General features: G+C 42.0%; 1 protein-coding gene across 1 annotated transcript; it reads left to right on the forward strand.

Annotated features, from left to right (window-relative positions):
- The first annotated feature begins 254 nt into the window (after window positions 1-254).
- On the forward strand, window positions 255-27,569 carry TMC2 (transmembrane channel like 2). Its single transcript, XM_015854092.2, has 20 exons — window positions 255-300; window positions 501-623; window positions 2,033-2,354; window positions 2,961-3,113; window positions 4,503-4,593; window positions 5,490-5,571; window positions 5,862-5,968; window positions 8,005-8,103; window positions 10,093-10,235; window positions 11,143-11,290; window positions 11,784-11,972; window positions 13,409-13,588; window positions 14,426-14,575; window positions 15,267-15,395; window positions 18,198-18,265; window positions 18,998-19,237; window positions 20,932-21,057; window positions 23,951-24,029; window positions 25,364-25,484; window positions 26,089-27,569. Exons 1-20 carry the CDS (start codon window positions 255-257, stop codon window positions 26,343-26,345), a joined length of 2,853 nt encoding a protein of 950 aa, XP_015709578.2. The 3' UTR covers window positions 26,346-27,569.
- Window positions 27,570-27,608: the final 39 nt, after the last annotated feature.

Genomic DNA, 27,608 nt, shown 5'->3' on the forward strand with positions numbered 1-27,608 from the left:
CAACGTAATGCTGACAGCTGCCTTTCAGAGAGAGAGAGGGGAGAAGAAGGGAAAGTGTTTGGGTAGGCTGAGACAGAGCTGCACTCTGCTCTGGGTGCCCGCATGGCTCTCATGCCGCAGCTCAGCCTTGTCGGGACGTGCCCATCTGCCTGCCATGCCCAGGAGGGGAGCACATGGAGCTGGAATAGGGAGTGACCCACCTATGATTGGGGTGCACAGCGGCTGCTGCATCTGTGCAGAAGGCAGAGGCCATCATGGGGAAGAGGAAGAAATGCAAACTGCGGGACATCATGGAAGATGGTTGGTATCATGGAGAAATGATTTCAGCTCGGGACTTTCCAACTGTATCATCTTGCACCTCTAGAAGCAATTTCAGTTTGCTCACAAAGGGAAATTTAGTCAATTTTCCAAATTAATGCAGATATTAAGAACAGTGCTTTAGAAAAAAATACAGTGTGCAATCAGTAAGGAATGCTCCGCCAAGCTTCTCTCACACCAAGAAACCTGCTGCATAAAGCACTGCATGTGCAAATCCCAGCAACAAGTGAAATTATTCTTTGTTCTTTGTCTTGCAGTTGGAATAGAGATCGACGGACAAGTCGAGAGTGACTCAGAGAGTGAAGGTAACCTAGAGATTTAAAAATGTAGTCTTGCTTGAAATACAAGAGGTGATACCTTTCCTTTTTTCTCTCTGTGTTGTGGCACAGTCTACAGCAGTAACCATTTCATGAGCTCATTGTAAGCATCCAGATTTTTCCCTTGAGGTTTGACTTACAATACTGATATATAAAGCAATACCCTTAAGCAGCCTACCCCCCTCATCCATGCTCTTATAGCCCACGTCCCCTGGTCATCACCCCAACTGAACAGTTGTTTTGTCGCCCTGCAACTGCATTGCACCACACCAAGGTCCTGCCTGCCCTGCCTGCAGTGCACACCACTGTAATACATGGGTGTCTTGATTAGTCCTGACCACAAGAAGATAAAAATGAGAACGTATTGGAGAGAGGCTAACAAAGAGAAATAGCTAAGGGGCAGGATTATAACACTAAATAAAGAGAGATAGCTGAGGTAAGATCGTAACAGCACTGTATAGATGGTACGAATGGATAGACAAGTGCAAAAATGGTCCACAGTCACATCTGTACAGTTTGCACTATCCAGTAAGCATGAGGAATTAATTAGAAAAATTACAATGTTTGGTTTTTGTTTTTGTTTTTAAATCATTTTCACCTTTCCCATAGAGGCAAACCTGAAAATAAGACTGAAGCAACAAATGAATGTTGCCAATTTACCCAAGTATTTGATAGGCTGCAGATGAAAACAGTGATATCTGACTGCACGAAATGAACAGTTTTTCATAGAGAGTGGTTGGTCTTTATTTTCCCCCTTTCCACTATATTCTGCAATTGAATCATGTTCCACTTCAGTCCTTCAGAATGGAAGTGCTTCAGAATTTGCGCAAATTAGTTCCTTAGTCTGCGATGCCAGAGAGAACGTAAAGTGTATCTTCTTTATTTTCTTCTCTGGATATAGACCTCCTGTATTAGGGAAAACTCGGAGAACCAAAGGGTGATCCAGCCTAAGCTGTACCTTTTCTCTAGTTTAAAGTAAACATCTCTGAAGGACTTAGCACTAAGCAGCAGCATGTTTTTATTCTATTTAACTGACTGCAGTTTCTGATTCCATTGCCCAGGTGCACTTACATGGCAAGAAGATATGTTTGTGCTCATGCTCTCTGATGGATTGTCTCTTGCTTTTGTGTCTAATTTCCGGTTTTCTAATGGTCACACGTGCTAAAATGAGCCTTACTATCTTAAATGGGAGCTGGATGTGGCCTTGGGCAGGGCGTAATGCAGAGCCCATTGAAGTGAATGGGCACCTGCACACTGACTTCCCTGGGGTTTGCACCAGGCATCCTGCTGGCATTCTCTGGTGAATCCTTTTGGTGTCAACACAGAAAGCTAAGTGTTTCCCAAAGGATTTGTTGATTCATTGTTTTTGTTTTTGTTTTTGTTTTTTTCCCTTGCAGAAGATGAAGTAAAGGACAAGAGATCTAAGAAACAGACCCGCAGGGAAATTGTCAGAGCAAACAGACTTGAAAGGAAAAAGTCACAGACAAACAAGGAAGAAAATGAGAGCAAAGAGGAAGAAAACTGTCCTCAGCAAAGCAGGGCTTCTAGGAGGAAAAATAATCGAATGAAAAAAAGTGATGGAAAAAAGGAAGGAGAAGGAAGAGAGAGAAACAAAAAGGCTTCTTCCAAAGATGAGAAGGAGTCAGAAAATAAGGAAAAGAAAACAAACAGGAAAGGAAAGGAGGAAGAGAACAAACAGAAGAAAATCAGGAAAAACAGGTAATTTGGCAATCCCTGAGTAGTGCCAGGTGACAGACCTGCAGTTGTATGGGCACACCATTAGCCAAAGGCATATGAATCTTAACAACCAATAAACTGCGAACATGGTACTGCTTCCCAAAAGGGTGAAAAACATCGGTGTAAAATGCTGTGTGGTAAAACCATTTCCAAGTTCTCTCATTATTCTTTCTCAGCCTGGGTCAGGCTCACACTACAAGGCAAGAGCTCTTAAACAAGACAGCTTAAATCTCTCAGATCAGGGTACATTTTTTGTTTCTCTGTGGAAACAGTAAGGCTAAAAGGCATCTCTCACATTTTCAATGCTATCCCAAGCCACATCTTGGGCTTATCCAAGGCATGAAAAACATTTCTCCAGAGCCAGCTCTAGCATTAGGCAATGCTTCTACAACTGCAGTGAGGTCCAAACCTCAATGTCAGGTGAGTTATGGTGGCCAGGTGGGAACAGTTGTCCTCAAGGGCACAAAATTCCACCCTTGCACACCAGCCTGCACATTGTTCTGGCTCTGCACATTGTACTAGGACCTGCAAGATTCTAACTCCTGTGAGTTTTTCCATTTTGTGCCCTTAATTTAATATTTCTACCAGTGCCTCTTCCAACTCTTCCAACTCATCTGACGAGGAATCGCTGTCAGAGGAAGAGCTTGCAATGCTGATGGAGGAGGTAGAGCAAAAGAAAAAACTCATCTCCACCATGAGAAACAAGCCCTGGCGAATGATGAAGAAGCTCTCTGTGCTCAGGTACTGGGAACCCACCCTCAGTTGCTGTCAGCTGCACTTTGCCTCTCCCAGAAATAGCATTTCTGCTGATATGCTGTTACCATAACGCTCCAGACTTGGAAAAGTGACCAGCTGAACCTGGTCACCTTATCTGGGATTAAAGGATCAGAGTTAAAATGTGGAATTTGATTTTCAGGCTCTGTAACCGGAGAATGGACGAGGTGCAAATCTGTTCAACTGATATCCACCACCAGGTCATTCTACCCTTGTAGTTAAAACCAAGTGACTCACTGCTGTCAGTCTACTTGTTAAAGCAAACTGCGCCCTGCTTTGCTTATTCATGCCCATTGTTAGACAGAAATCAGAGCAGCAGGGTGACGTGTTACTTCAGAGTTCCCAAGATGGTGCTGCTTGGGAAAAAAAAGAAAATGTATTCTTTGTAGATGTTTGTGGAGCAAGGATAACTGCTGCCCACGGGTCAACAAAAAAGGACTCATCACAAACAGTTCCTACGTAAAGGCAAATCTCAGATCTTCTGATTAAAAGTAAACTGAAATACCCTTTCCACCAGGGGATAATTTCAGCTTCCAATATAACACCGTAAGGTACTCGCAGCCCCACAGGGATGCAGGGCTTGCCAAGAGGCTGCCCAGAGCTGCTGTGATGGGCTGTGAAGGAGGGCATCCCCAAGTGCCTCTGCTTCTCTTTAATATGCCCAAGGCCAAGACCTGTTCCATCTTCCCTTAGCATCAGGAGCTGTGAACACCAACAGTTATTTCTAAAAATCTGTGTAAAGCTCTGTACAGCTCAGAGTCTAAAGTTCTGCAAGAAAAGAAAACAAACAAACAAAAACAGGAGTGTTAATTCTGACATATTCTACCTTTGGGGTAAGACCCAGTCTCTTCTTGCGCTGTTTTTTTTTCAGTTGCAACAATATACACCATAATTTTATTCACAAACTCATTATACCCAAATACCATCTACCCTGTTTGTTTCTCTCTGTTTCCCTTGGAAACGTTTTCTAAAACTACTTCAAATGTCCAGTCTGATTTTACTCTGGACCAACATACGTTCATTTCTCTGGCACTGTTGGGCCACTTCCATTTGTCTGTGGAGATGTTTGCGGAAGGAAATTCTGTGTTCTCTTTGGGTCAAATCACTATAAAATGTTAATTTCTTCTTGACCAACGCACTAGGCTACCATAGACATGCTGGGGTCAGAGAGAATCATAGAATCATAAAATCATGGAATTACCCAGGTTGGAAAAGACCTTGAAGATCATGAAGTCCAACCACTGCCTAACCATAGTATCCTAACTCTAACAACCCTCTGCTAAGAGGGGTAGAGGTGAAAAGCAAAAGACCTCCTTTGCACTTTCAATAACCTGCACCTTTTTATTTTCAAATTAGGGAGGCACAAGCTTTTGTTGAGAAGTTTGAGGGAGCCCTGGGAAAAGGGAAAGGAAAAAAGTTGTATGCATATAAGATGATGATGGCAAAGGTAAGCACTGAAATGATGGAAAAGGTTGTGAATTGGTTATGCTTTCAATATAACTTTCATCAGTTTATTAACTCACAATAAGCAAAAGAAACACAAAGATCTCGGGATAAATCTTCCTGTCCACATTCAGAAAAATACTAGCCAGATTCAAATCTGTGGTGATTATAGGAAGAACAAGGGGAAATGTCCCCTGCCTTAATCTCATTGCCACCTTCCCTAAAGTAAGGGAGGGACTGGAGTAGAAACAAAAAGCACAGCCCTCTGCTTGCATTCTTCACAAATGTTAAACTTAGAAACCCCTAAAGACAAGAGGGGCCGTGCAAAACTCCTGCACTACCCCATGGACTCCTGTAAAATGTCATCCCCCTGGTTAATGCAGAGACAACAGAGCGAACAGCAATGGTATTTTAAGACTGGTGTTGGTAACCAAGTTTCATGTTGTCATGGAGATTATATTGAGAAGGGCAAAAGGAAGCTGGGCTTGAGCTGATGGGAGTTTAGTTGCTGGCTTGATAAGGAAGGATCCAAGCTCAGTATTTTATCAAACTAAAATTTGTTTTAAACAGAGTTGGTTCTGCATTAGTTCTTTCAGTCCAGAGCTTGATTTGATTTTTCCACTCCTATGGTAAAATCACAGGGCAACCATAATTTTCCAGAAGGCTGGGAAGGGGAAAAATACAGATAACAAACATGAAAATGTAGGGGGCTTTGAGCTTAAAAGCAGTTTTTGTAGTAGTCCAAAAGATCAGACCCAGAACAGATTTTACCTACAACTTCAGGACTTTAAGCACATACTTCTAGCAGTGCTTGCAAGTTCTGCCATTATAAACCCCTCCAGACCAAGCAGCCCCCCTCTTTGTACCTTTCTGCTCACAGCTGTCTTGTCTTTTTTTCAGAAATGGGTGAAATTTAAGAGAGACTTTGACAACTTTAAAACCCAGTGCATACCCTGGGAGATGAAGATAAAAGAAGTGGAGAGTAAGTAGAAGTCACTTCATGTTGAGAGATGGCAATGAGACATTTTGTACAGCAGCTTTTCTTTCATTCAGACCACACTCTGGTCCATAGGTACCCTCTCACCGTGGGGACTGGTGCCACAAAATGAGCACATATACAGTATCAGCCTCCTCCTTCATTTCTTCTCTTCACCATCTGGGGGGTATTTGGCAAGACGTGGAGAAAGAGCTGTGTGTTCTTCAGCTCTAGGTCTTGCTGAAGACAGTTTAATCCTCCTAAACTCCTAACCACAAAGTGTCTTTTGTTTTAAGGTCACTTTGGTTCCTCTGTCGCTTCCTATTTCATATTTCTGAGATGGATGTACGGGGTAAATCTTGTCCTTTTTGGATTAATATTTGGACTGGTTATAATTCCAGAGGTAAGTGCTTAATTCTTTCTGTAATATCTTGCCCATTGCTCAATATGAACCTAAGACTGAAAGCTTAGATAAGGATTTGTAACAGACAAAGCTTTAGAACAACAAAATGTGTGAGGATGATTATTTACAAAGAAAAACTTCTAAGGAGGTTACTGAGATAGGAGCAAAAGTTGCATTGAAATCAGTAGCCCTAAAATGCTACTCAAGATTCTGCCCATCCAGCAGCTAACACAGGAACTCACAGACCTAGCATAAGGCTACTTTTACTTTTTGACTAAAGTGAGAAACGTGACCAAGGAATCCTCCTAGGTGCAAGCTCAGATCTTCAAGTGCCCTAAGAAATCAACTGTGGTCTTCAACAGCTTAAGAAAATCCCAATGACAGTATGGAATCTTCCAAATATTTCCTTCAGCTCTTTGCATTGCACAAATTGTAGTAGAGATAATGACGTAGGATCAGTTATACCTGTGTAATTATGAAAGATCAGAGCCACCACATGCAGTGTGATCTTCACTAGATGTGTTGAGTCCAATTTTTATAAATACGCCTTGGCACATGCGTTCATAGGCTCTAGCATAGGATCATTGTGGAAAACTGCCCAGGTTTCTGATGAAAAGAGCCAATGGCAAAGTCCCAGCCAGAGCCCCTTTTGGGCCCTCCAAGGGGCACTACCCCAAGATGATGACCACAACAGAGCCCTGAAAAAGTAGCCTCCAAGGGAAGAAGCAATTGATGTCCCAAGTAGTTCCCAAACAAAGTACTTGGCAAAGTATCTCTTTTCTATATATCTAATTCTGATGATTCACAAGGATGGCTTTTATTTTTAGGTTCTTGCATTTCTCTCTGTACTTGGTGAAAGAAAAGGATTTCACAGCCAACTGTATATGATCATTTTTTGAAGAATTTTTTAATACAGCCATTATAGCTCTGGCTAAATTATTAGGTACAGTCCTTAAAGGCTGTGCAGTCCACAAACAGTGGCATCTCTTCTGTTCAGTGTAGGATTTTATGGAGCAAAAATGCAGCACAGAGACCCTCCTGAGTACTGTGCTTTTGTTCTCCTTGATGTGGTTGTTCACACTAGCAAAAGCTAAAGCTCTGTTTCCTCACAGAATGAAGAGACATAGCTATTAGCACTGAAAAATACAAATGTATTTTCTGGAGAGCTATGCATACAGTTGAACACTAAATAGCTTTATATATAATTTGTCTTTAAAGAATGCATACTGTTACTCACTGCCTACAGAGCTGTTACAATACAGAGAGAGAGAAGCCAGGCAATAAACATTTAATCATAAATGATTAAAATGAACTAGATAGCTCTAAAAAGTAAGTGATAGACGATATGCTAGGATCTTTCTGGACTAAGATATTTTGGCATAGGCACCAGTCAGAGTCCGCTAGTAAATATGTTACTAACTCTCCACAGCCCTTGATATATTCTTTGTGGACTTAGCTGCTGAACTTGCTGCAAGGCCTGATGTGCATGGTGCCATCAGGAGACCTGTGCCATGAGAACTGTTCTTTGTGTCATTCTGTCATACACTTCTTCCCCAAACCTAACTGTCCTTCACCTCACTTCAAGTTCATTCTTTCAATTCCAGGCTGTATAATAGAGAATCTACCGCAAGTTTGACCCAGTGCTCTTGACTTCTCTCTAAGGAAGAGTCCTGCATAAATAGATAAAACTAATCCCTTTATTGCATTACACCCATGAAATTCAAGCAAAGAAGCGTTGTGCTAAACTAAGGACATTTAAACTGGAAGTGTTCATGGAGGGATGTAATTCACTGCCGAAACATTTCCTGTGCAGTGGATGTGACCAAGGAAATGGGAATACCTCTAGTAATATAGTGAAATTAGTTACGAATATTTAAACTGCTCTTCAGGTACTAGGGAATAAAATATGTAGTAAAATCCATCAAAATCAAATCAAAGGGGATTTGTTAAGGGGAAGAAAAATACTGGGGAAAAAAGAAAGAAAAAGCTGTACAGTGTCTTACTAAGCACACATCACTGTTATTAATGCTTACCAGGTCCTAATGGGAATGCCGTATGGGAGCATGCCAAGAAAAACCGTACCTCGGGCTGAACAAGCAACAGCTATGGATTTTTCTGTTCTTTGGGACTTTGAGGTAAGTGCAAGAGTGTTAATCATAACAGACCAGTTGAGCACATAGTAAAACCCTTTAGAAGTTTGAGGAGCTACAGGAAGGAATTTGTCCCAAGTAAAATCATTAATACAACTGTTTCTTTTAGAAGATGAAGAGATGCCAGCTGCTATGAATAGCAGATAGTACAGATCCCCAGAATTCAGGCACATACATATGGGTTTGAATTCTTCCCTCTACAGAAGAGCTTGCTCACAGCCTTTGGAAGGGAATTTATCCCTCATCATTGCCATTCCTATGTGCCAAGGTGAAGGAACATTGCTGATTTTAACTGGAGTCCATGAAATATACAATCAGTAAAAAAAGAGTTCTCTTGGATGAGGCTGTACCATCACATTAAAGAGTAGCTACCAAGACCTGTCCACCTCATGCCTGTGGTTGGGTACACCCACCTGCATGGCCATACTGACTCCAAAGGCTGGTCCTGCCAACCCCTGCTGTACAGCCACACCAGCTGCTATGGGCTATCAGTGCACAGCTGAACTCTCTGCAGTCTGAACAAGTCAAATTAAGCCCTTGAACAGATGCTTGCCCTTTGAAAATAAATGGACAGTTAGTCCAGCGTGCTCCATAGGAGAGGTGCAATGGGGAAACATATTTCAGAGCAGCTATAAAATGATGAGCCAATACCATGAACCTGAAAAATGCATTTTGAGAGGAGCCAGGAAAAAGCATGCTTTGGCTGAAGGAGATCATATCACGGGTTTCCAGAGAGGAAAGGAGTAAATCTCACTTGATACCATGCCTCGCAAATGGAGCTTAAAAAACATGCTGGATGATGGGTAGAAAGTGATGCATTTTTTAGTCCCCACAATTTGATGAACCAAAAAGATAAAGGTTAGGGGTTCCAAGCTGAGAAAAACCTTAATTAATGCCTTCCAGAAACATCATCTTTATGTTCCATGGAGATGTTTTCATTACAGCTCCCTAGCATACACTGTACACAACATGCTCCAAATCCCAAGGAGATGTACTGAGGGTCTGTCAGTCACAGGCATGTTCTATTTCACCCAGGTGCAGTCAGCAGCACTAGAAGAAAAACATGCAAAGTTATAATGTACTTGTGGCATTGCACTTTGGGCAGGACAGATGTGCAGCTCACGTTGCACCCAGGAATACCGGAAACACCTCTAAACTAGATCCAGTGCACAGCCTCCAATACTCTTTTCAAGCAATGTTCTAATTTTGCATTTTCCAAAACCTTGATTGGAAGAGAGCCTGCTCATCTATCATGGGCAGATTAATCATCTGTGCTTAACTTACAAGCTGAAAGGCACAATATACAGTGATAAATACCAGCATGGACAAGATACCACAGAAAAACAGGGAGAGATCAGGTTAGGAGATCTGCACATTCTTTGAATGTCCATAGTTTGTGCAGTAAAAAATAGGTCTAGTTGAGACAAGGTGGTTGTTATCGTGTCTGAGCTCTGCTTTGAGCAGAAAATAAATACTTTGATTTTAGTCTTTAGTTGAATTTGCTCAGCAGGTGGTGGCCAGTAAAAGGAATCAAATCTGCAGGGTACCAAGCATCTGCTGCCTCCCAGCTGACAGGAAAAGTTCCATCTCATGGTGGGGAGCCCCTTTACTACAGCATTTCTACAAGATTTGAGTGTTTGATACCGACTTAAGGAAGCAGGTGGGCTAAGCCACAAAGAGCAATAAGGAGGTTTTTCTGGTAAAGATGAAACAGCAATAGACAAAAAATGGATGTTAGTTTTGATCCAGTATCTTCTGACGCAATCGCTCTCCTCTCTTGGAGGAAGGTAAGCAGGGCACATCAATGGCTCTCACTGATGATGAGGCAGCAAACAACTCTGAATGATACACTAAAAAAAAACCTGCCAAGTTGATTTTCTTTGTTTTAAGTCTTCAATTTTCACCAAAAACATCTTTCCTGCAGAGGAACAGACATGTGGCTTTCACACAGTTTTGTGTTTGCTTTTCCTCTAGGGGTACATCAAGTACTCAGCGCTCTTTTATGGATACTACAACAACCAGCGGACAATTGGCTGGTTAAAATACAGGCTGCCAATGGCATATTTCATGGTTGGGATCAGCGTGTTTGGCTATAGCCTGATGGTTGTTATAAGATCGTAAGTACGGCAGAGTTGACCCCTGCACAGCCCTCTGGGGGTATTTCCTAGCTGGGTTCCTCCAACAGCACAACACTCAGCCAGGTGCAGCTTCTACAGGTAGAGCACAGAAAGTGACTTTGTGCCTGCTGGGTTTCTAGTCTGCATCGTCCCTTCCTCCAACATTACTACAGGACTGCCTTGCTGATAGAAGTTGTACTTAAGTGTGCCAGGGCAGCAGGGATGCAGCTGAGACTGCTGCTGAGCTTGTGTCTGCCAAAAATAAAACCCTCTGTCTGTACAAAGACCACACTATGGAAAGCTTATTCTTCCCTTGCAAGAAAGGAGAATCCAATGGATTCGTATCTCTAACAAAACAAGCCCTACTGCTATGCAGCAGAAAGTGCCACTTCAGCCTTTGGCTGGAGCAGGGCGTGGGATTTGCTGTATATTTGCCACCAAATGGCAGCATCTGTTGTTTCATCTTTCTTGAGGGGCTGGTCCTACGAGCTCTAGCAGGTGTTACACAAGGATTTCAAGGATCAGAGAGGAAATAATAGAAGCCATATCTGTTCCTATGCTGATTAATAAGAATAATCCTCTGCCTCTTCTTGCATGATTTGCTGCAAGCGATTTTGACTCCAACAGTGTTCAGCTACTGAAATCTCACTAAAATGTTGTGTTGCAGTGAGTGTACTGGACAGCAGCAGAGGTCTTTGATAAATTTAACTAGCTAAAGGTAGCCATTATTGTTAACCCTAGCCCAGGTCCCAGAGGTGCTCTAATAGACTTTCCTCATGCATTAGGTGGTGGAAGCAATCCCTAGCCTGCTTTCATCATCCATAGTAGTTTTTCTACACAATATAGATTTTAATACAAGGCCTGCGTACCTCCAACAACCTCAACAGTTGGTCCTAAATCTTCACAGGATGGCACGCAATGCCAATGAAAGCACAGCAGACGGGGACGATGAAAACTTTGTTTTCAGCTGGAAAATGTTCACAAGCTGGGACTACCTCATTGGAAACCCAGAGACAGCAGACAACAAGTTTGCATCTATCACCACCAGCTTCAAGGTAATTCCTAACCAGCATTTCTCAGTTCTCTTCTGGAAATGCTCCCAGCATCTCTTGAAAGCATGAGTAGCATTTCCAACAACCGCCAGCTCCACGCTTTCCTTTACACATTCATACCAGCTCATGTAAGGAGAAAGCAATAAATAAAAGAGCCATCAGTCAGCATCTAGCTACTTGATCTGGAAAGTAACTTCATCCAGTTTAACCTCATTCAGAGCTAATGCTCCGTGTAAAAACCCAGAGAACAAGGACTTGATGACACCCTTGGACACAGATAAAACCAGAAGGATTTTTGCTAACGTGCATGAAACCATTTTTGGAGTGTAACACAGCTAAGGCTTAGGATGTTGGGTAGGAATTAGCTACAGAAATTGCTCTTAGAGTACCATCTTCTATATAGCCATCACAGTTCTAATTTACACTTTGTAGGGTAGGAAACCACCTATGTTGTGACATACAAACTCCATTTCTATGAGCATCTCTGGTTTTTCAGGAATCTATCGTGGATGAGCAAGAAAGCAACAAGGATGAGAACATCCATCTGAGGAGGTTCCTGAGGGTCCTGGCCAACGTCCTCATCATATGCTGCTTGTGTGGGAGTGGCTACCTCATTTACTTTGTGGTGAAACGCTCCCAGACATTTTCAAAAATGCAGAATGCTGGGTGGTATGAAAGAAATGAGGTATGGAAAACTTACTTCCAGTTTACTGCTATGAAAACAGTCCTTGAACACTAGCATAATCGTTACCCCAGCCTGAAGACAGCATCCAAAGCAGAGAGATTCCTTGCCATGGCCCTGAATTCCCTCTGTAACTTCACATTTATGTTAGCCAGGAAGAAGACTGCTCTTGTTGAGAGTTTCTGGGACAAATCTACAACTTCTGCAGGCAGGGAAGCTGCTCTCACAATAAATAGCAATAAAAGTCAGTGCAACTTCAGCAATCACCTACCTAATATAAATGCCTCAGCCTCCAGTTGTGTATTAATGCTCACAAACTCTGCTGTACTAGAAAGCTCTCTGGGTGTTGAAAACATCCATAATCAGACATAAAGTTAAACTCAAATCTTTTTCATTTCTATTGAATAACAAGAATAAGGTTTTACAACCTGCAGATAAAAATCAGTTGCCAAAAATCTTTCTGTGTCTGATTTTGGAATGAAATAGAAAAGTTGTTTCTACCTACTGAAAGGCTTATTTTCAATGTGCAATTTATTAACGTGTATCAATACATCAAAGTCAAATCAAATTCAAAATAATGTTTTCTCCTAATTCCCTCAGAAAACTCTAAGACATCACAGCATGCAAGTCATGTCTGAGCTAATGCTGACGTGTCAGTGACCTCACTGACCACAATGACCCTATGCTTTGCACCTCACAGGGAAACAAAAATGGGATTAAGACATATTTTCTTGGACTGCAGCACTGAGTCCTTGATGTGCCTGCATTCGCATTCATAACTGCCTATCAAGAAGTGCAGGTGCTGAATATGGCAAATAAGCATTAGCATCAACTAATTATTTCTATGCACAAGTATAAGCCAAGCCTCATGCTTCCTCTGAAACTAAAATAAGCAACTAGGAGCTGATGCAGGCAATAGGATGAGAGATGTGAGGAAACAAAATATGCATGAGCTTGGACCGACCAGGAACAAACTTCTCAGAGCTCATCCCTTCGAGATATGGGCAAAAGTTCTCCCGCAGGAGCTGTGCAGCTGACACACTAAGCCAAGCTGGGAGTTGAGCTCATTCTGGCTCTCTCTCCTTCATAAAACCTTCAAGAAGCCCCAGCCAGTTGCCGACAATTTGCTGGCTGTTCCATGTGTTCCTTGGTCTAAACTTTATTACTGTAATTGGTTGCTGTTAATAGGAAAGAGCAGAAACTAATTTGGTGGCACGCTATCACATAACACAACTTTCTCCCCATTACATGCCAATCCCACTCTTGCTGCTCTACTCTAATAGAAGGTCATTTGCTGATGGTAAAGAGGTTTGTCAGCTTTCTCCCTGGTGAAAGAGGTGGCCTTGCTGTAGGAACAGCTAGCACACCTAATTTTGATAGCAGCTCACACTAACGTATTCACTCTTGCTTCTGTTAGCAGTAACCTTCTCATCTGACAGGTTGAAATTGTGATGTCCTTGCTGGGCATGTTTTGCCCTCCCCTGTTTGAAACTATTGCCACGCTCGAAAACTACCATCCACGCATCGGTCTGAAGTGGCAGCTGGGGCGCATCTTTGCCCTCTTCCTGGGAAACCTCTACACATTCCTTCTGGCCTTGATGGATGATGTCAACGAAAAAGTAAGGGCTGAGCTGAGAAGCCAAGTTTTCTAGCATTTTCTGGAGCCAAGGGTGATCACAGCCCATCTCTTCACCCTTTGCAGTAACTCTTTCTTCCTTCCCTATTGCTGTCAAGCATCAAGCTATCCCAGAGAGTGGCTGAGTTGGGTTTTGGAAGTAGCTATCAAGCTAAGGTCAGGTACTCAAGGACACACTTATAGGCCGGTCTCCAACCAGCCTCCAACTTCTTTTTATAGACATGAAAGAAAGAGGTGCTATAGTCTTCTATAATCACAGGCTAATAAGGTAATTTGGCTTTTTTTCTCTGGCACTATTTTCAGTTTCTGTTAATGCAGACCCCAAGGATATGATTTATAATCCTCTTCCCCTGCCCCCCCCTCCTTAGCATGATCCTGGTAGAGTGTTGCAGGCAGATAACTGCTGGAAAGGATAAATGTCTAACTGATTCGCTGGAAAAAAAAATGACTCCATTTTAAGAAGAGAAGAATAACAGGAGTTGAAGAGGTTTGCTCAGCCCTGAAGGACAATGAAAAAGCAAGGGAGGAGGACTGCTCAGAGGTCCCTCCACACACCTATTGACAGTGCTGCTCTCTTGCTTGCTGTAGCCCATAACCATGGCTCATGGCTCTTCCATGTACAGTGTGCAAGTTGCTGGCTCCCCAGAACTCACTTCCTTTAGTCTGGAAGGGATGTTAGTTTACTTTCTGGTGCAACTCTGTTTGTAAGCAGTTTCTTGTATGAGGGGCAGTAACTAGTGCAGAAAAGAGGGGAACCAAGTAGCATCCTTTGGAGACCCTATATACTTATGTTTTTGGCTGAGGTATGTCTTCATTGCAGCTGGCTGAAGAGGACGTTGTGAAGAACATCACGCGCTGGACACTGTTTGGCTACTATAACTCATCCATGGAGAACAGCACCGCTACCCCACCTCCCCTCGACCCCGCAGACGTGCCCAGGGGACCCTGCTGGGAGACAACCGTTGGCATTGTAAGGAATTTGTTAGGTAGTAAATCTCTGGGATTTTTCAGGACAGGGTTTTTTTTTTTGGTTGGTGTTTTTGATGTTTCCAGGAGTGAAGTTTTCCTTATAAATGGCATTGTCCTTCCCAGCTCTCACGTAGTAGAACCAAGGTAACAAAAATCCTTGGCCATAGTTCTCAAGCTATGGACATGGAACCTCCAACACACACAAATCTGTAGCACTTTCCACAAAGAAATCACCCTTCAAATCTCCTGCTTTGGCCACCAAGAAGTTCTGCAGTTCTTCAGAATAGTAACTCCAGCAAGAAAAGATCACAGGCATCAAACCATAATAACACAGAGATTTCTGTTACAACACAATTAAAATTATTCTCCGTGTATGTCTGTTTTACACTAGCATTATTGCAGCACTGGCTTTGTGCTTTCATTTTACATGCTGCCCCAACATAAACCACAGTCAATAACACTAGCATCAACTATTAGAGGAAACAGCCATAGCACAGCTTGTTGTTCTCAACCACAGAGGTGAAGCTTAGGCACTGCTGAGTGCCTGAAAACAAGTAGGGCATCTGCACACAGCATGCCTTTCTGAAGGTTACTGTCATAAAAACTGAAATGTCTTAATAAAAAATGTGGTCCTGAATGTGCTACTGGAACTATAAGAGCTAAACAGTTTCTTTCCTTGCTTTAAATTGCAGGAGATCGTAAGGCTCACCGTGTCTGATATCCTCGTGACCTTCGTAACCATCCTGGTGGGAGATTTCATCCGAGCTTGCTTTGTGAGATTCATGAATTACTGTTGGTGCTGGGACCTAGAAGCTGGATTTGTAAGTCAGTGTCCTGTTGAGACTTATAGCTGAGAAGCTAGAAGTAATTTAGGGCCATATGTTCAAATATGGAAAATAGACTGATTTTGAATGATTCCATCCTTTATCTGGACTTACTTGATAACTTAATTGGTGTAGGCAGCCTCTGCGTCACTTCTCTGGATCAGTCAGTTTAATCCCAGAAAATACCCTACAAAAATATCATTCTTTCTTCCATAGCAGGACTTGAAAACATGAAGATGAAAAGGGAAAAAAATCAGCATAATATTCATACAGTCATTATAAACCCAGAACTTTGGGTACATCTATATTAAGTTCCAATTCTCAAAGCCCCATATCTTCGTGTACCCTGCAGGAAGTAGGATGCTTTACTCACAGCAGTTTTCTGATCTGTGCTGGAGGTTGGCCCTATTTCTGCTGCAGTGGAATAAGGAACAATTCCTTCCAATCTCCTCATGCATAATTAACATTATTAACAAAACAAGAACAACAACGAGAAACAGATGTATTAAGACAGAGAAGCAAATACTTAGAAACAGTGCAATTATATCAGAGCACCAGCTGGCTACCCATCCTGCTGGAAGGGTTTCCAGGAGAGGTCTAGAGAAGAGCAATGAGATGAGCTTTGTAAGTCCCTTCTGGGCCTTGGTCAAACAAGGAGAGCAGGGAATGGGCATTTTGCTGCCCAGAGGGCTCTTTGAATTTATTCTGGAGGAGGCAGAGAACATTTCCCCTAATGGACAGTGGAATTCAGAGTCCCCTGACAGCTCCCACTAGATGTGCTCACAGATCTTGTTCTCATTTAAGCTTCTGTTTTCCTTCTCCAAGCTATCCCCTTGCTTCACTTTGTTAAACACCTTTTTTGGAGGGCAGGGGGATGCTTTCCTCAAAACAACCTTTAGGAATACCACAAAGGGTTTTCTTCATTCTTAAGAAGATCTCCATTTTACAAATAGCTGGAAGTCTCTTCTGTACTGCAGACCCTCCCTGATTTATATATATAATAATAATAATAATAACAATAACAAATGTAGCTATCCATTTTTTACCTCCCAGAGAAATGGAAAAGATCTGTTCCAGAACTTCCCTCTCTCCTTCTCCCTGGCTTTCAGCCCAATCAAGCTGTGAGGTGATGTTGCACTCAGATACCAGAGCTATCCAGGAGATGAGCCAAGTAACATGCTCCAGCAGATTGCCTTTTGCAAATGAGCTATCTAATACACTCGAGCTCAGAAGGAGCAGGGCAAGGCCCTTACATACTAGGACTAAGCAGGAGAATGGTATTGTAGCCCTTAACATGGAGCATTGCTAGAGGGTTTGCAGTACAATCTAGCAAAAAACAAGCTCTCCTTTTATGCCATGTGTCCCCCATAATAGTTACAGAAATATGGAAGTACTGTGACCTTACTGTTCTTTTTCTCCTATGTCTTTGGGAGATTACTCCTGGTGCTATGTCTATTACTCCATCAGAACTTAAGTAAGGTTATCTTTTCCACCCCCAAGCTCAGGAATAAAACAGGAGTGCAGGATGCTTTGGCAGCAGCCATCTAAACCAACCTATGGGATACTGCACAATTGTATATATGTTTTCTAATGCATGAAGTGAATAGGACTTTTGCTCAACCTGGACATCCTACAGAGACTTTGCTCCCTCAAAGCAGAAGATAAGAGACATTGAAAGCTTTTGTTATTTTTATGTGAAAAAAAAACAAGCAAGTATCAATATCTAACTAAAGGTTTAAATTTGAAGTGGGCCAGAATCAAAAGAGAAAAAATGTAATATTTGTACCCATTTCTTCCCAAAGCTGTGAGCATTCATCTCAGCACGGCTCTGACTAAGCTTCTTTTGAGTTTTCAACTTAAAACACTCGTTAAAACTCAACTTTACAAAATGTAACAGTATGAAGTACGTGCAAAGTGGGTCAAAAGCAGATGTGCTACATTGAACATTTCAAACACGTGAGGTCATCACCCATCACTATTTTAGAACTATGTTCTGTATTGTAGTAGAAAAGTAAATATTGATCAAGAAAACAGAACTTTAACTATGGTTTAAGTTGCCAGAATTGACCTGACTTTTGTATGCGTTAAAGCATATCTATGCAGAGCAGTAACTATATGATAGGCAAACCTGGCAGAATAATAACTTATAAAGTGACAAGTACTATCAGGAGATGCCTGCTTTGAATTTAGCACTCACATCAAACAGGTCACTCCACAGAAGGCAGTATTTTAACTACTGACTAATATAGTTTAACACCTGATAGTAACCAGGTTAAGTATTCCTTCTTTTTTCCCTTCTCATGCTCTGTGTTTCTGCTCTACAGCAGCCTGCTTCCCCAGGATCTAGGGACACACATATACGTATCTGGTGTATCATTTGCTTGCCAGCTCATCATTATGGCTGGTTAAATATTCAGTATTTTACTGTGGTGAAACTGCAAGTCTGCAGCCAGATACACCAGCTGGAATAAAATCTAGTCCTGTGCCATGACTCCTTTGCTTGGAATTGCCTTTATTGGTGGGGAGGAGATAAAAACATGGAGCAACTCTAAGTGCTTCCATACATCTATCCAATTTTAAGCAAGCCAAGAGAAGCAGCCCACAACACAACAAATCCAAATCTGCTTTCATAGCTCTTGTTCTCAAGCAGCATGCGCACAGCAGGAGCCCTCCCAGAAATCCCTCCATACCACGTCTGAATAAGTATCCTTACACCCAGAGCAGTAGCAAGCAATACGCAGGTTACCTCTGGCAACAACACATTCATTTATTTTTGCACTCTTTTTTCTTCCCACACAGCCTTCCTATGCAGAGTTTGACATCAGTGGCAATGTTTTGGGTTTGGTGTTCAACCAAGGAATGATTTGGTAAGCTCATTTCATGTTTTGGTTTTGAATTATTGAAAAAAAAAAAAAAAAAAAAAAGCTATCCTTTGGAGTTAGAATGCTTGGGTTTCGGTTTCTCTCATTGTTTTACTTTCTGTGCTTGACTACAAAAGCATTTTTTGGTAAAAATGTAATTTCCTTATCCATTCAATAGAACTTAAGTGCTGAAGGAAGAGATTAGAAAGGGCTCTGGGAGGGCTGCAAGCTCACCCTGTCAGCACAAGGTTGGCCATGGAGCCAGCTGAGCATGTCAGGCAAGAGGCACAACCCAAAACTGCCCCAAAGGAAGGCAAACTACAGCTGCTCTTGACAAGACAACCACACAAAGACCTTCACCTCTGGGAACAAGATTTCTTTTGCCAAAGTTTTATGTTCCGCTGCTTCAACATCTCTTCAGACTCAAGGATGTCTCCCTGCTGAGTACATCCGCTTGACATTTTCCAAGCTATCCCCACACAATTTTTGCCACAAATTGCAAATCTTTCTTTGCAGCCACTGAGGTTTGAGGCCCGGCTGGTGCTCACTGTGTGGTCACTATAAAATGGGCACAGGCAGCTTCTCCTCAAAAAGTACAAGGATATCACAAACCAGCCCATCCAGGCTTTAGCTGTGGGCAAACTTCAACCACATTAACAACACTTTTTCTTCCTTTGAAAATAAAAAACCTTCCAGTCTGTCAAAAATTGGTACCTTTTCCTCTTGTTTCCTTTTCAGGATGGGATCCTTTTATGCACCAGGGCTCGTGGGTATAAACGTGCTGCGCTTATTAACCTCCATGTATTTTCAGTGCTGGGCTGTCATGAGTAGCAATGTTCCTCATGCACGAGTATTCAAAGCATCCAAGTCTAACAACTTTTACATGGGACTGCTGCTGTTGATCCTGTTCCTCAGCCTCCTACCTGTGGCCTACACTATCATGTCCCTGCCTCCTTCCTTTGACTGCGGACCATTCAGGTAGTAGCAAAATATCAAGAATACTCATTTGTTGCTCTGGAGCAAAGGATTATTTCCACAAAGTCTGAAGTCCTGGTCTCCAGCAGAGATGGTTAAATACCTCCAATTTCTGTCATGAGGCCACATGCCTTTCCCATTTGTGAAGGCACACAGTCTGCTGGGAGCACTCAGCCTCCTTTGAGCTCATCTGCATTTCTCCAGTGGGCTTTGCAAGCCCCGGTGTTTTGTCCCTTTCTCTGCTACTCAATTCCTCGTGGTTCCCCAATGCACACCAGCTAAAGGTGCAGGAGAAAGCAGGATGCAGCCTTAAGTCTCCCAGCAAAATAATAGTAGCAGAATGGGAGTCTAAAGCTTCCAAGACCTTTCACATAATCAAGAAATCCCACACCATGAGCTGTGTTTAATTTTGATGGAAAAATTCAGGAAATGAATAAGTCTGAGTCTGAAGAGTTGCCACTTTTAAGAAGAAAAGCCTGTGTTGTTTCTTTTTCTCCCCTAAATTAGCACTGCTCAGAGCTTTCAGCAGACTGGATTAACATGCCAATAAAGTATAATTTGATCGAGTAACACCATTTCCTGGGCCTACTGAGTCTGACTCAGCATGGAGCCAGATTGGAACAAATTGTTCCTGTGGGTTATCCATCCACTGATAGAGAATGATAATAAAAGACTGAGGGAGAAAGGCAAGAAACCAAAGTTTCCTCTGTTCTGTCAGAAGGACAGGTGTCTAGCAGCAATGTCAGAAGATCTGACAGGAAGCTAGTTGCTTGCATGCTATCATTTGGAGATGACTAACCTGAAAAGAGGGAGAGCTATTTTAATTCTCTGTCTCTTCTTTCTATTTCACCCCCTCAGCACAGCTTTCCACCCATAACTTGACTGAAAGCTTAACTCTTCTAGGCTAAAGGCAGCCAAGGAAGCGGGAACCCCATCTAGTTTATCTTGTCTTTATTCACTCTCATCATAAGGAGAGAGTCCAGTGCCTTTCTGAGCAGAATCCAGAGGGACTGCAAGGAGGAAGAAAGCCTAATAATGAGGAATAGTACTCATGGGCTGAATTCACAGGTGCTGGGGGAGAAGAAGGTCCATTATGCAATCCAGCCAAATTCTCAGCTTTTACAGTTTTGTTCTACTTTCACATAGAATACTCTTATCTGCTTTATCAATCCAATTTGAAACAACCCTTTTTCTGAGTTTCCTATTAAGTGATAATCACAGCTTGCTATTTCTGTCATTGCTTAACAGCTCTTCAAGTTGGTTCATAATTTCAGAAAGGCAGAATTTGCATAAGGAAAGTCATCTCCAATGTGAGAAGGCCACATTTAACAAGATATTGATCAGAAATGTATGGTTATTGCAATCTGCAGATTTTTATACATTCCAGAATGGTAAATGGGTACAATTCATAAAGCACCTGCCTGTTCAATTAACTGCACAATCTTTGGGATTGAGTTGTCTTAGCAGAGATTATTCCTATAATCAGTGATGGGGCAGGTCAAGGGGGAATGAATAAAAAAGATAATTTGAAATGAAGTCATTTCAGTAGAATTTTTACTTCCAAATCCTTGGTGACCAACAGCAAGATGATGTTCACTGACAGAGAGGAAACACACTACTTAGCATCATTAAATTGGGAGTTAATGTGTGCCTCTGTGTTCTCTCTACACTTCCTAACTGACCATTTGTCTTTCCAGTGGAAAGAAAAGGATGTATGATGTCATTCAAGAAACCATCGAACTTGATTTCCCACTTTTTGTTGCCAAGATCTTCGGCTATGTGGCAAATCCAGGACTAATCATTCCTGCAATTCTGCTCATGGTGTAAGTTTTTCTTGCAATATTACATGCACAGTATGGTGGGAGGTGAGGAGGAAGTTCTAAAAATGGCTGGGATTATAGCAATGTCTACATGCATCTGCTGAGATAACAGCCTAGATGAAGGCAGACCCACTTCCTGCTCCCCAAATCCATTCCTGACCTAGTTTCCCAAAATGTAATTTCCCAACACAACTAAACACAACCTTGTAGATGGAACATACTGCTGACAAAGGCCTCATGGTTGTCACAGCTTCCATTTGAAAATGTACCCAGTAGGAACTAAATGGACAGTGTCAGCCTGGTGCCTTGTGGAGAAGCAATTTCTATCACAGCTGGTGGTATCTACAGCACTGCCAAACCAGGGCATTCAAAAATTACACGTTCCAAAAATATGAAGAAAAGTATCTTTTTTTTCTATTCTTGCAAGTAATATATCTGAAATTTGTTTCGGTGCTGTTAGATCATTTCAGCTTTGAAGCTACATCAGAAGCCATACTTGATCCTTGACACCTCCAGCAGCATCAGAACCAGGGCAGTTCTCATTTTATTTATTTATACATACACATTAAGAGATTTTTGGCATTACTCTTGAGGTTTTCAGAGCTATCAAAATGAGTGGGAGAGCTGTGGCCAAATTTTACAGGCAGCTTTGAACATGCCAGACTGAACAGCTGAAGATGGTAAAGGGTTTGGAAAGCATATTTTACAGGCTTGCCTCTCTTACGCTTCCCTTGGCATGTGATCATATTGGCTTCAGGTCTGATCTCTCTTGGGCACTGTGGTCATTCATTCTGAGTAGGTTACACTGAAGATAATGCTATTAAATTAAATCAAACCTAAGTTCACATGTTACAGAGTTTCTTACAGGAACAGCCTGAGAAAAATCCAAATTAAACTGAAAATCACTAATCGTCCTTCAATCTGTCTCAAACTCCTTACTAATTTTAACCTAAATAAAGATTATTAGATACCGTAATACATGCAGATTGATCCCACGTGTAGAAGAATCAGATATGAATCATACAGAAGACAAGAAGTCAAATGTCACAGCTCCAGTATGACCAAGTACATGATTGAGCTATGAGCTCCAGTTCTCCAGGCCTCAAAGTAGCACTATCAGATGCTACAGCTTGTACGAAGACTACAGAATTAACCCAAACCCAAATGGATAACCTTTGCAAAAGGGCCACAAGTCAGGTTTTTGGGCCTTCGATGCAATCCCTCCAGAAATAATAAATAAATAACTGGCAGATCTTTGAAAATAACATTTTGGTCAGCAACAAACTCCAGCAACTCTTAAGTTGAAGAAATCTCATTTAACATACAATCTTTATACACCGACAAAAGTCACATGCCTCTATCTATAAGCATGGCCCTATTTAACAATCCACAGCAGCCTCTCATGCTCTATCTGGGAATGACCTAAATATACAGAAAGATAAAATTATCTCAATTTAAATTTTGCCAGAATCACAAGGTAATGCTCCTTTCTGCTATCAGTCCTGAAACTGATTGCTACCACTGGTCAGAAACTTAGGTTTCTGTGTCTTTCACCATTTTATTCAGAAAGTAGGTAACTGTAAGTCATATAAGTAATCGATGGCTGCTGTTCTTTCTGCTGTGGTGCAGGCAGCCTCAAGGCCTTGGATTACAAATTCTTTTTATATTTCCTAGGCAATCAGTCTGATGACACGTAAGAAAATCCTTCAGATGTACAAAAATAAGAATCCAAAATGTTTTTTTCAGAGACAGAGAGCCTATATCACCAAGATCACCAAGACTGATTGTAGGTTTAATTCTAGGTAAAAAGAAATAAATATGTTTCCTCCAGACAGACCCAAGCAAAAAGGTTCCAGAAAGGCCATCCAAAGTATTCCCTTCCAGACTTCTTGCTGGGAACCAAAATGGCTGCACTTACACTGCTAAAATCCTCTAGCCCAGTCTGAGGATGCTGAACCTAGACCAGAGCATGTCTTTTTTTGCTTGTAGGAAAACTACGTAAGGGGAGATTGTTAAACAGTAAACTCAAGCCCTTCTCCAGTCCTTCTTCATATTCAGTGCATTTGACACTGTACCACACAACATTCTTGTTTCCAAATTGCTGAGAAATGTATTTCACAGATGGACAATTCTGTGGATAAGGAATTGGCTGGATGGTCATGCTCAAAGGAGTCAATGGCTTGATGTGCATGTGGAGAACAGTGACAAGTGGTGTCTCTCAAGGGTTGTTATTGGGACTGGAACATCTTTGTTGGTGATATGGATAGTGGGACTGAGTAAACTCTCCATAGGTTTGTGGGTTACACCAAACTGTGTAGTATGGTCAAAACACAGGAGGGAAGAGATGCCATCCAGAGGGACCTTGATGGGCTTGAGAGGCAGGCCCATGTAAACCTCATGAATTTCAACAAGATCAAGTGCAAGGTCCTGCATCTGGGTCAAGGCAATCCTAAGCACAGATACAGGCTGGGAGGAGAGTGGATTGTGAGCAACCCTGAAGAGAAGGACTTGGGGGTGTTGGTAGACAAAAAGCTTAATGTGAGCCAACAGCGTGCACTTGCAGCCCAGAAAGATGACTGTGTTCCTGGGGGTGGAAAAAGATGATCTTCAAATTCTCTTCCAAGCCAAACCATTCTATGATTCTTTAAGTGACTGTGTAGTCCAGACTCAGCAATCAAGTTTAATTAAGCCCTATATATCCTACACAGGATGTCTATGCATAGGCCTACTGTATGGGGAGCAATAGGTCCTATGGGAAACCAAATTGGATTTTTAGGCTTAACTCTGTGCTCTCAGGAAGGCAGCAGCTTTGGGAACTTTATGTTTTATGTTCTCTCCCAGTGCAACTTTCTCTCTCCTTGATCCTATTACTGCAGCAATACATTTATTTTTGTAGCCTTGCTATCTACTATCTAAATGCTGTGTCTGAAGCATACCAGCGCGCCAATGCAGAGTTGAAGAAGAAAATGCAACTGGTAAGTATTCATCCAGCAAAGCCAACCTTGAAATACCATGCACTTCAAATTGGATGCGCAACATATGCTTTTAAATTGCTGTTCACTTCAGACCATGTTAGTGACACAAGAGGAAGATGTATTTAATGCCAGCTCTTTCCTCTCTGACAGCATTTAATGGCTAACTGCAGAGTGGTCCCATCCCATAATAGGCTGCTATTTCAGACATCAAAACTACAATAAGTTTTCCCATAAACTGTGCTTTTCACCTACAAAAATAAAATATCTCAAAGTTCAAGTAATGTTTTGGAGCCTGAGATTTCCCAGGAACAATGATAAGCCTAGCAAGACAGCAGCCTGATTTTGTAGAGGCTAAAAAAGAGATCCATAAATAACAACATGGCAGTAACATTTTATACCAGTAATTCTCAGAGCACTTTACAAAGGAGGCTGACGTCTCTGACTTTGCTGTACTGATGAGAAGAGAGGATACAGACACAGGAAATGACTTGAATTTGCAGGGTCAGGTTGGACCTTGCGGCATTCGGAACTGAGGGAGGTTGCACCATGCAGAGGACCACAATGCAGAGACCCCTAACATAATGTGGATTAAATCTAGAAGCAGAATACCTTCAGAAGTGCAGCTGTGCTCAGATAGCATGTCACAAGAGACAACAAAGCTGTTGTTGACCACAAGTCCGCTTTGCATACCATAGCTCCATCATGTAGGCTCCTCTCTCAAGGAATTACCCTTTTCGAAGGAGAGAGTAAGCTGGGGTGGCATCTGTCTGAGCTTTCTCTTCATGTAAGAAAGGAAGTCTCTCCCTTCCCCACACAGCATGCTTGTCCTGATCAGAAACAGCTACTTGATGCCCCTTTCCCTCTACCATCCAAATGGAAATTTTTCAAGACCTAAATCCACACAAGTAAAACTGAAGGCAGCCTGACAGTTCTCCCCAGCCATGCTGCTGTCCATTCCTCCTTCTGGTGTTCTTCACCAGTCCTCCAATATACCTCCCAGATACAAATTTAAAACAAACCCAAACCCCTGTGGGGGCAGCTAAGCAGCTGCAGAAACACACAGTCACGTGGATCTAAATTATGTCAACAGCACGTGCTTTGCCCTAACAGAGGCAGAGCCATCTCTTCCAAGGCTCCTTGTCCTGCCCAGAGTGTGCTTTCTCTCCATAAAGTTGTTTGAAACCTTGATCACTAGACCAACGTTCAGCAGTACTTTGAACTTGGCAAAAAAATTGCAGTCATCACAACAAAGCCACTTAGCATGACACCAGGCCACCATTTCACAGATTAAATCCTCAGTTTCAAACTAAACTTAGTGATTTTCATCAATGCAGCAACGCGAAGAAGAGAAGAACAAGAGGAACAACAAAGCCAGCAATAATTCCATGATGCAAGATCTGGAGGATTTACTTGCACCAAGCACAAAGAGTGAAAGCTCTCCCAAACAAGCAGAAGGTAAAAACTAAACGACTCCCCCAACTCTCCTGAAAAGATCCCTTTTGTCTTACAGTGGTAACTGGGAAGGATTGAGAAACCTGGGCAGTACAAATTTGTGTGGGATCAGATGAGTATGACCAGCAGATTTTGTCCACTTATGGAAGCCCACTGGCCAGTGGATACTCATTAAGGTCATGCTTTTAGATTACAGTGTGTCAAACACAGACTTATCAAGGCATGGGAACTGGAACCCAAAATTATTATTCAATTCCCAGCATTCACTTAAATGGAAATAGAGTTTATAGCATTGGGGGTGCGCTGAAAATAAAGACTGAAATCAGCAATTATCCATGACCACAAGGCGCATGTGAAGTAGTGTGGCTTGTAGGACTATTATGTGTTTTAAATGTATTGGTAAGAACATACAAGAAGGACTTGGACAGCAGAGACACATATTAGCTATTGGCAAGGGCCTAAATCTCTAATTTATGGAATTTTTCACTCAGATGTTCAAACACAAATCCTTAGGTTGCTGCATGTAGAAGAAACAGAATCCAGTGGGGGAGAGGAAGAAAGGCAGTGTTTGCTTTCAGGAAAATAATAATAATAATCTTTACTCTAGACAAGAAAACGGATTCTCCCAATCAAGCCAGCACTGCTGGGAAACAAGAAAAAGCAGAAGCCCTGAACAGCAGCCCCATAACTGCTGGGAGAAGAGCAGCATTCATCCCACCACCACACGTACTGGTGACACGGCCACTGACGCCAGGCACTTGGGCACCATACCCTCAGCCAAGACAGCCCTGGCCAGGAGGACGCCCAATGGGACCATTCCCTGGAAGAGGGAGAGGACAGCCACGATACGTACACCCTGTCTGATAAATTCAGCAACGTTTCTTCTAGAAGTGTTACATAAACTATGGTAGTTTTCATAGGAAATGACTGTTGTTCCTTGGTCAACCACTCGTGATTATCTGCATCTACCCAACACTGATTCTATCTAAAAAGCTTTATTTAGAGGTTTAGAATTACTGCAACCCCTTGTGACTGCCCTGATTTTAATCATAAAGGAGATGGGAGGTGTCAGGCATTACTAGCCTACTATATAGATGATGATCCTGTGACCACCAACAGCCATATGGCAAATACACTTGGTGGAGCGAGCATATATCAGCCCCCCCCAAGACTCTTACGGCTAATAAAAACAGAATGATTTTACTTGTCATTCCAGCAAAGATCTTTTTGCTGTCCCCACCTAAGGAATTAAGTATTCTTAGAAAAGCAAAACAACCCTTTGCAGCTGCATGGCAGCCAGTATTAGGAACAGAGGACACTTAAGCCAGCACAGAAGGACACTATCAGCAATATTCCATCCTTCTAGACAGTTTTCCTCCTGTCTGCATCCTCTAAAATTTCATCCTTCCATTTTAGCCCTGCTGTGCATCTCTCCTCCACCTTCTCTGACTTCTTGCTCTGCTCCTCTTTTCAGTCAGCTTACAGTAGCTTGAATCAGATTGAGTTCTAATGTAGTAAGATCAGACAGCACAGTCAAGGGACTAAAAGTACTTTGGACTGGTTTCTGATTGTAACCAGAAAACCCATGACTTCCTAGAGCAACACAAGACTTTGCCAGGTTGTCCTGTTTTACATCTTCAGTTTGTTCCTATTGCCACAATCCCATCCCAGCCAGCATGGGTCTGAAGGAATATTCACATACTTGGCATTCTTCACAAAATGCATAAAAATAAACTCATTTTCTTCAGTAAAAAGAAATTTGTAGATACTGTTAGGAAAATATCCACTGCAGCAAACAGATACTTTGAGATAAAGGTGCCCACCTTAATTTTTCCTCACTAAATGCAATAAATATTGTTGTGTGATGAGTTGAGTACAGGAAACTCAGCAACTTACTTCTCTCCCTGACAGAGGAGAGAGCACTTGACTTTCAGTGCAAGAATGTCTACATTGAAGGAGCTGGGTAAAGAGATTCTATTCAGTTGGATGGGAAGCTGATTGGGAAAATGGTTCCCTTTTTCAGGTCCAAACTAACAAAGGTATTTAGGTATCTGACTACTCATAGAAATTAAGAACTTAAACATTGTGCAGCACATATATGTAGAGAGAGATCTAGCTCATTTCTTG

The sequence above is a fragment of the Coturnix japonica genome, chromosome 2 (assembly GCF_001577835.2).
Source record: "Coturnix japonica isolate 7356 chromosome 2, Coturnix japonica 2.1, whole genome shotgun sequence".
In the NCBI taxonomy this organism is placed as follows: Eukaryota; Metazoa; Chordata; class Aves; order Galliformes; family Phasianidae; genus Coturnix; species Coturnix japonica.